The sequence below is a fragment of the Ciona intestinalis genome, chromosome 5 (assembly GCF_000224145.3).
Source record: "Ciona intestinalis chromosome 5, KH, whole genome shotgun sequence".
Classification (NCBI taxonomy): domain Eukaryota; kingdom Metazoa; phylum Chordata; class Ascidiacea; order Phlebobranchia; family Cionidae; genus Ciona; species Ciona intestinalis.
Window position 1 is genome coordinate 935,633 of NC_020170.2, and position 10,009 is coordinate 945,641.

The 10,009-nt window shown below is 39.1% G+C and overlaps 1 protein-coding gene and 1 long non-coding RNA gene across 2 annotated transcripts; one reads left to right on the forward strand and one right to left on the reverse strand.

Annotated features, from left to right (window-relative positions):
• Window positions 1–633: 633 nt before the first annotated feature.
• On the reverse strand, window positions 634–1,947 carry LOC113474241. Its single transcript, XR_003395908.1, has 2 exons — window positions 1,732–1,947; window positions 634–1,640 (listed from the first exon to the last, which is right to left on the reverse strand). It is a non-coding gene; the product is annotated as an uncharacterized LOC113474241 (long non-coding RNA).
• zf(bbox/ring)-4 (zinc finger protein) lies at window positions 666–8,105 on the forward strand. The gene is given in 12 exon segments (NM_001078435.1): window positions 666–822; window positions 888–1,004; window positions 1,900–2,094; window positions 2,914–3,035; window positions 3,867–4,020; window positions 4,142–4,324; window positions 4,710–4,925; window positions 5,650–5,790; window positions 6,295–6,424; window positions 6,628–6,738; window positions 6,909–7,033; window positions 7,516–8,105. Coding segments are annotated over 12 exon segments (1,758 nt in total). The 5' UTR covers window positions 666–738; the 3' UTR covers window positions 7,696–8,105.
• Window positions 8,106–10,009: the final 1,904 nt, after the last annotated feature.

The window sequence follows — 10,009 nt, forward strand, 5'->3', positions numbered from 1 at the left end:
GACAGTCGTTAAAACACAGATGATTATACACCTCGTGCTTGCTTACGAGTTACCATGTATGTTACTTCGTGGGTAATTATTTTTTTGTGGATTTTTTTTATGCGTCGCAGATAATTTGGACAAACAACTGGGTTGGAGGAACAACCCATTTGTGACCACTGGGTTGGAGAAATTACCGTTAAGTGTCTTGCCCAAGGCATACGCCCACAATGGTAGCAACGACGAGCCTTGAACGAATTACCTCTGGGTTCGAGGCAGGCGCGCTGACCAACTGTGCTACGGCGCTGGATAATCGTTAATAACATGCTACAGGTAAAAACTATTTGTACAAGCGGCAAATAAAAGCTAAATCCACAATACAGTATAAATTACCTTTGTTAAATGCCCAAATTTACGTAATCTGGAATTAATAGGCTCTTTTCCCTGCACTGAGTGCACTCCTTCTCCTTGCCTTAATTGCCTTTTTCTTACCGATATGCTTCGCTGCATATCAACAACGTTGTCCAACGGGTTATCGCCTGGACAGCTACACTTCATAACACAGCTGTTACGTACGTACCATAGTGATTTGTTAGTATGATATCACCATTCACCACATACTGGTAGTTGCTTGCTATGACTATATAGTTTAAATCTGTATATGCAACCGTTTATTGCAGATAGAAGTCGAGTACAATCTTAATGTCTTAGTTGAATATTTATGTCACAGTATTGAGTTAACAGTTGATATTGGTTTGTATGACAATGAGCACCAGTTCGTCTAACCTTCTTGAACTTATGCCAAGAAAACGCCAACGATCCACTGACAATTGGGCCACAAGCGTGAGTATTCGCAACTTAAAAACATATCAGATAAAGGCAAAGTAACTTAACCACTTGTTTTGCAGGTGTTAGAATGTGGTGTTTGTGGAGAACAGTTTTCCTTGTCTGGGGAGAAAGTTCCAAGATTATTGCTGTGTGGTCATTCATTCTGTCATGATTGCCTTACAAGGTTACCTGTACAGGTATGTGAAGGAAAATTAACCAGTATAGTCAGCTGCAATTAACACTGCAAACAAGCAGTATTCTCTTCCTGTCATGGCAGTAGATGAAATGGCAACAATAGACCAAATATGTATTGTGCTACAGTGACATGCATGAGAGAAGCATAACTAAGTTTTTGCTTCCAAAGAATAAATTTCCTGCTTTGGTCACTGCTTTATAGTGTTCACTGTTCACATTGCCAAACAAACAGTATTGCCTTAATTAATCTAAAAACCATTATTATTCATTATTTTAAGTATGTATTTGTTACATACCTTTTATTACTGAGCAATAATACAGGTCGTAGACAGTGTACAGGAGGGTAAACATCAATATTAAAAAGCAGTTCAATTATAAAATGTCACACAGTTGAGGTGCTGATTAATTAGTAATTTATATTCATATGTAGGTTGAGTGACAGTGTGATGAAAGGATTCCTTTGTAATTGTTGGAATCTAACCAACACATCTGTATAGCGCAAACAATATTGTCTTGAGTCTATCACTCTTATCTTCACTGTTAACTGTTCAATCATAACCAGCAGAATGTGTTTATGCATTACTTAACCACTGCCACAATCTTTATTTGGAAATAGCTAACAGGGTAGGGGGTAAGAACTGAGAACTGGTTGTTCTCCTCTATGGAAAACGTTTTTTTCAACTGGTTGTTCTCCTATATGAAACTGGTTGTTCTCCTCTATGGAAGAACTGGTTGTTCTCCTCTATGGAAAACGTTTTTTTCAATTAAGCATTTAAGAATACATGAATTATTAAAACACCAAAGTAATGAAAATATTTGTTTTCATTCCTACACCTTGATATTTAGAAGTTTTCTCCTGCTGTTTTTGTTGAAATATCTAACAGTGTATTTACATAGGCTCACACACTGGTGTGTCCAATGGATAGACAAATCACTGATGTTGGAAGCGGTGGAGTTTGGGGTCTTAAGAAAAACTTTGCACTCATTGAGTTAATGGAAAAACTTCAACTTGGTGGGACCAGAATCAATTTATCAAAAAGCGATACTCCTTCTAATAGCAAGGTTGAATCAAGAGATAATGAAGATAAAAAAGTGAGTTATAATCACATATCAAAATTCACTTATATTTTAACTAATACAGAGAATTTGTCACATTTCAAAATCTTTTAGATTCCTGTTTCACATCAAAGTACCTTGCTACTGTGTATTTTCTGTTAGCTTTTTTTTTTTTATTAAGTAAGAATTTTTTGAATAAAACTTTAAAAACCTTAGTACGCCAGTATTGTAAACAAATTAGCACAATGCTCTCAATTTTTATGCACATAATGAATTTAAGATTATTTGACACAAATGCAGCTATAGGCGTAAATTAGAGTTGGGACTTACAGGCTATCCTTTTTGTTTTAATGTACTCGCTAGTGTGCTATTACAAACACTACGCTGATATTTTAGAGTAGATAAGCTATGAGTGCACATCCTAATTTTGCTTAAACATTTACCACCTAACAGCTTTTAAAAATAAATTTGTTATCTAATGTAAAGTGTAACGAATTTGACTATAATTGTCTAGCATCCAGTGAAGAAAAGCTTAAATATATTATATATAGTAGGGTAGGGGAATATGTTACAACTTTAGCGCATACTGTGATACGGTTTTATAGTGCTTTTAGTGTTCTTTGTTAACTATCAATAAGGACGAACAATACAATGAAATGGTATCCCATCTTCCCCCACCCTACTATATATATCCAAATGGTTTTTCAAACGCAAAGTTAAGCTGTCAATGGAGTCAATAGTAATTTTTAAGCTTACTATAATTTGCCTGTTTGTAAGTAAATTTAGACCCGGTTAAGAACCCCTCCCGGCTAGAATCTTAATAACTTCACTAATCAATTAAACATGAACACACAGATTGTGTGCTGTGATGAAGATGAGAAACATGCAGCCACCTTATATTGTTTAGTCTGCTGCACAAACCTGTGTAATGCATGTTCTACTTCAACACATTCTACCAAAACACTTTCAAAGCACAGGTGTGTGTGGCGAGCTGCGACTATTTAATCAATATGTTTGTAGAATTATCAATTAAATGTTATTTTCCTTGCGTGGTGGGAAATCGTTGTTATAACACAGTTGATCTATTTCACACACATGTAACTTGTTTTGTTTTTTCTGCGCCTGATAAGTGTCTTGCCCAATGACACATAGGTCAAAACTGGTTGCAGCAACGCAGCAACAAGCCTTAAACACGTAAATCCCGTGCTAGAGGTTATAACCACTTTGCCTCAATACCAGACTGGATGTTACATAAACTGTTTAATCATGTGAAGTGTTTAAAACCTTTACACTATTTAAGAAACCTTGTATGTTTAATAAATAGAAGTATGTCTGTGGTCAAATTCAGGGAATTGTATTTTAGAATAAACCATGCAGATTCCTAGAAGGGCACTTTGCTTGGTTTCCTGCAGCCAAAGTCACGGTTAAACCATAAATCTCACATAATCCATAGGAAGTGGGGACATAGGGTCACATTGCTTGTGCAATGTTCTTGATCTTCATTTTAATAATTCATGTTATGTCAACTAAAGACGTTTGTTTGTGCTGTCTACCAGACGCGAGCCACGCCAATGTAAAATTAATAGTATGTTGTATGTTTAATTAAATACGAACGCAGAGATTTATGTAAAGCTTAGCAAATGATTGCAGCTGCAAATGGTAAATACGTAAACAGTTCCGGTAACTTTACTAGTAAAAGAGGCCACAAGGAAACGTCAGCTGTTGCTGGACGTTTAACAATATATATTTATTGAACGTAGAACTGCATTACCTGCGACACGTTTTACATAATCGATCATTTGTTCAAGGCGGATTAGTCTTGAAGATAAACCCCAGCAACCTGCCATGTGTCCACTGCACCAGACACATGCGTTGGAATTCGCTTGCTTGGAAGAAGGCTGCCAATATAGTCCCGCGATGTGTTATCTTTGCAAAGAACACGGGAAACATAAAGGCCACCAGGTAAGCTGAACTCGTACAAAACTTTCACAATATTATAGATTAGATAGTATATGGTATTGTCGGTATAACTATACTACACACCCTAATCCAAAAACGTACAACTGATGTCGTTTATTTTTAGCATAATCTTATCGAAGTTGTTGCACGATCTGCGAGGTCAACGGCAGCCGAAGCATCTGAGCGAGCAAGCGCTTTTCTGGCACAGGTTGTGGAGCATATTATGCGAAGCCAGGCTGCCTTGGATCGAATTGAGGGAGGGACAAGGCTTTCTACAAGCCAGAGTGGTGTGGTGGAAAGACAACAGGTAACGTTTTTTTTATTACTTTTGGTTGTGCCGGACATTCTTGTTGAAGTAGCTTTGGATAACAAAGCAGAACCGCGCACATGTGCCTTAAAACCGGTGAAGTATTGGAATTTAATCTTATGCCAAATTTGTAATGGGTTTGATTGAGATCTAAAGTGCCTACTGAATTGCGTTTCTAGAATGCGTAACAACGCCGGCAAAGTATAGATGATATTTTGTAGTTATTGTTAACTCAAATTGCTTCAAATGTCTGTATAATTTGTTTATTTGATGAACCGTATGCAGCTACTTTACAATGTCTTAAATCTTATAAGATATGGACAACGATTCACGAAATAACAAAGTTTAGTCTCCCAAGTCGGGGCCTAAAAATATTGTATCTCAGTATTCTGGAAGTGCTGAGAGCGCACGAACCTGTGTTCGAGATTATTTCTGTCGTCTCCGGGAGTCTCTTGCCTCTCAGGAAGAAGTCGCCATCTCAACATTGGACACACACGTCCGCAACCGCATCACGGCACTTCGACGCCTCCACGACGATGCAACAGCTCTGCGCTCACAAATTTCTACAGCGCTTTCCCATTGCAACAATGTGTCGCACCAGGTTGGTACTCTGTGGGGAAAAGTCACTGTAATGTTAGTTCCACGGCCACGGGTGTACTATAAGTAGAAAACACACCTTGGGAGGTCTGATCGCCAGATTAATTAAGAAGGAATTTTCAAGAACCAATGGAAATGTAGACCATTTACCATCAAAATAAGCTAAATGGTTTGGCTTTTGCACTTCATTGTTGTTTATATACAATGGGTGTAAGTAATGGGCGTTTTTTTATACTTTTGACTGCGCAGTATGCAAGATCATTAGGGCTGTGAATTTTCCCATTTTTTGTTTAACCGGTCGTAATCAATTGCCAGGTCAAACAATCGCTATTATGTTGCAATGAATCCATGTGTGAATGCCTGCTTTTAACATGCTGCTTGGCTGAGGGAAACATTTCAGTTGTGTATTATGCCAATATAATGTTGCAAAACTAGTTACCCTGCGGTATTAACAATCAAGATTGACGACGTAATCGCCGTTGTAGGTCGCGATCAAAGCAACAGCGTCCCTGCGCACTCTGTTTTATCGCGAAGAACCAATCAACGAATGCGAACACGCGCCTTTCGTGTAAATAAGACAGATGTTAAAATACTGGATGTTCTATGACGTCATAGTTCGGTTAACGACTTGAACTTTCCGTTAGCGGTTAACCGAATAGGTTCGGTTAACCGTTAACTAACTTTTCCACAGCCCTAATGATGATATAAAATATCACTCGTACTTGTAGGACGATTGCAGCATACTCGCCTCCCGTTCCGAGGTTGATGCGCTGGATCACATGCTGGACCAACAACAACGACAATTCACTGAACAAACTGTCGCAGCTTCAGAGACACTAGATCCTTCTATACCTGTAACGTTTACGAAGGTGTGTGTGTGGGGGGGGGGGGGGGGGGTAGTTCAACCTAAATAATTGATGCGCCTACATTTATTTTCGCGCTGTTCCCCATCTGCCTAATCTACACAATACTTCAAGCAGTTTAAAATTGTTGACGTTTTCGTCTGTGTATCATCAGAAGTGGCAAAACTATATGAATGATATAGTGGTGTGGGGAAAGATGGGACACCTTTAGCACATAATATCCAAACATCCTGACCATGTTTTAATCAAATAGTAACGGTCTTTTAGAGTCGTGAGGATATACGGTTTTATATTTCTTTGAATGTTTTTTATTTACTATCATGCGGGACGAGAAAATAGTATGAAAAGGTGTCCCATCTTCCCCCATCCTACTATAATATTGATAATACACAATGTATGTTTAAAAGTAAATACATGTACAACCAAAAAGACTAAAATATCACAATCAGTTTATCCGCCAAACAATTCAATAAAATCCACCACCGTTTCTTATATCTTTTATATCGACAGGATAATCGAATTCACATCGGTCGTAAACTGGAGATTAGAATAGTGACTTTGGGACTTGATGGTGCCGGGAAAACCACGCTGCTGTTTAAACTTAAACAAGACGAATTTATGCAGCCAATCCCCACTATAGGTAAGCTCTCATTATTTTATCGTTTCGTCTTTTGTGGTTTGTGCTAGATTAGGCGACTGGACCTCTTGGTTAAATACAGTTTTGTTATTTTTAACGCGTTGGTCTTATGCCCTTATCGACAATTTTTGCAGCAAATTTTGTCCATGCTGTGACGTTATTTCCGCTGTGTGTGACGTAATAAAACTTCTTGTGATTCAAAATAGGGTTTAACGTGGAGACGGTCGACTACAGGAATCTACGTTTTACTGTGTGGGACGTAGGCGGTAAGCATAAACTAAGACCACTGTGGAAGCATTACTATCTCAACACACAAGGTAAGATATTTGTCACATCAGATATTTATATTTTTAGGTAACTCATTTAATATATATATAACCAAGCATGTTTTATGGCACTCAAACTCACTTTAAATTGGTAAATCTTTCGGCTATTTACTTCGTTGTCTGCAATTTTCGATATATTTACCATTTTTGTTCGCCTGCAGCCGTGCTTTTCGTGGTTGACTCATGCGACACCCAGCGGTTTGAGGAAGCCCACACTGAGCTAGCGAAGCTGATGAGTGAGAAAGACTTACGTGAAGCGGCACTGCTGGTGTTGGCAAACAAACAAGTTAGTATTCAATTTATTTATGACAAAGTTATGGTTGTACCAAACTTTAAATGTGCAGAAATTAACGGTCTTTATTTACCCTTACACGGTATAACGTTTCGTGTCAAAACTTATAGTAGGGTGGGGGAAGATGGGACAACTTTTCATTCTGTTTTCTCGTCCCGTTTGATAGTAAACAAAGACGATTCTAAGAAATATAAAACTGCATTCTGTCGACTTCCATTGATCGCTGTTAATTGTTTAATACATGATCAGGATATTTACATATTATGTACTGAACGCGTCCCATCTTCTCCCACCCAACTATATATCATGTGATCTTTATAGCCAATGAGCTTACTTCAAGTTAAGCATTAACCAATGAGGCGTTTGCCCGTTAGTGTGTCGTCTGTATACTTAACTTCATAGGTGTTGCATTGTTTTTTAAACTACGACTCATGCAATTCAAGGTAATAGATTATAACATTGGTAACTTCGTACAGGACCTTCCAGGAGCTGCAAGCTGTGATGAGGTTGCTGCTAGGTTAAATTTACACAAGTTGTGCTGCGGTAGATCATGGCGTGCCATACCTTGCGATGCGTCCTCGGGTGCTGGGCTCGAGGAAGGTTTGCTCTGGCTTTCACGACAGCTAGTAGCAGCAGGCGTATTAGAAGTCCCATGAGGCACTTACTGTTATTTAAAACCAACTTGTTTCTACTTTCCGCTGTAATTCGATTTTACACTGAAAGTGTTATTTTTTTCGTTTTCCTTTTTTGTTAAGTTTTTACTTCAGCTTAGGTCGTAAAACCAACTGTGTACTGTAAGGTTTGCGTACATCGTTACCCACCCTTTCGGTCTCCAGTATTTTAGTATTTTAGCGCTGCTTGCAGTGTTACCGCAGTTCCAGACCGCTGGTGAAACGATTTTGAACAATCTTGGAAAGTTCCATTAGGCTATTTGTCATTTTGCATTTTTTCTTATAAAAAGTTTTGAAACATTCAGTATGACTAATTTGTGTCTCACTTCAACGCTTTTGTAATCTAAATTTTAAAACCTAACAAACTTCTGACACATTATATTATGGCCACATTATAACATGCATCATTCGCTTGTTTGTAGAAGACACCTTACGAAACTCCGCTCTGTCGATACCGTTTTGCAGTTCTGATTTGCTCGCTAAAACACCACATTATTATTGTTTGCGGTAGAACGAAGATAATAATGCATCACCGAACTTGTTTAGTATTGTTAATGTATTCGATTGCCTTTAAACCAGAAGTTAGTATGCTTTATTTGGCACAGTTTGCAGTAACCGTAGTAAAGTTGCATAAATCAAGCCCTAACAGAACGTCGTAATCTCTCGATCATGTCTGTAACATGTTGCAGCTGTGAAAAAAAATATATATATAGTGCGGCTTCCAAGAAGTGATGGTACTGTAGTTCTTTGTATCCCAAGTAAATCACAATTTAACCTCCGGCGCCGTGGCACAGTTGCTTAGCGCGCATGCGAATAACCCAGAACCAGGGGTAATGGATTCAAGGCTCGTCGGAGTCGAGTAAATTATCAGACATGTTGTAAAATCTATCGTTTTATAAGCAAGTTGCGTTGCATTCAACCTTGCCTGGTGAAGCATCCACTGTCGTTATAACAAAACCGATTTTAAACAACACGGGTACGCTCGCGAGGTATAACGTATGTAAAGTTGTAGATGATATTTTTTTGTCTTTTTAATCTGCATGTCTTTAAATTTCACAACTCATTGTTTGCGAATTGACCGTTACGTCACTGCCCAAGTTACTCTGTCACACGCCTACGATGGAAAAGCAGCATCGAATCTAGTATGATTTTTAAAACATTGCAAGCACCCTAACCTATCAGCCATGGCGCTGCAGGATTACCATGCTAGGAAAATTACAATCTAATCTTGTTTGTGTATAATATAACCGACAGTATACAATATACACCCCTAATTTTTTTTTTATGTTTATGCAGTTTATACTTCTACCGGGGTTACTCCAGGTCAAACCGCGTCACTCCACGCATGATTGAACAGGTATTTGTAGTTGTGGTGGTGTGGGACCCCTTTAAAACATAAAGTACCGCATGTACCGCTTGTACAGCATGTACCGCTTGTACCGCTTGTACAGCATGTACAGCATGTACCGCTTGTACCGCATGTACCGCATGTACCCGCTTGTACAGCATGTACCGCATGTACCCGCTTGTACCGCATGTACCCGCTTGTACAGCATGGACCGCATGTACCCGCTTGTACAGCATGTACCGCTTGTACCCCGCATGTACCGCATGTACCCGCTTGTAAACAGCATGTACCCGCTTGTACCCGCTTGTACCGCTTGTACCGCTCTACCCGCTTGTACCGCATGTACCGCTTGTAGCCTACCCGCTTGTACCGCATGTACCCGCTTGTACAGCATGGACCGCATGTACCCGCTTGTACAGCATGTACCGCTTGTACCCCGCATGTACCGCATGTACCCGCTTGTAAACAGCATGTACCCGCTTGTACCCGCTTGTACCGCTTGTACCGCCTACCCGCTTGTACCGCATGTACCGCTTGTAGCCTACCCGCTTGTACCGCATGTACCCGCTTGTAAACAGCATGTACCCGCTTGTAAACAGCATGTACCGCATGCAGAGTCGTAGAAACACCTATGGCTCTGCCCGCATGTACCCGCAAAATCCCGTATAGATTGTTATTATAGATTGTTATTGTTAGTGCTTACTCGATTTTCACCAAGAACAAGAAACAAAACAGCATTAACTATCTAAATAAGTACGTTTTATAAATGTGTAGCCGTAAAGTCTGATGTTACAACATATTACATTGTTTGGTTAAAATAGCTGACTTTATTCGCACTAAATACACGTATTAAACATGTAAGAGTTACTTCATAGGCCTACAATATACTTTATTTGAAAAGTATGCTGATGGTGTTGCATTCATACATGATGATTAGTAGCCTTTCTTATC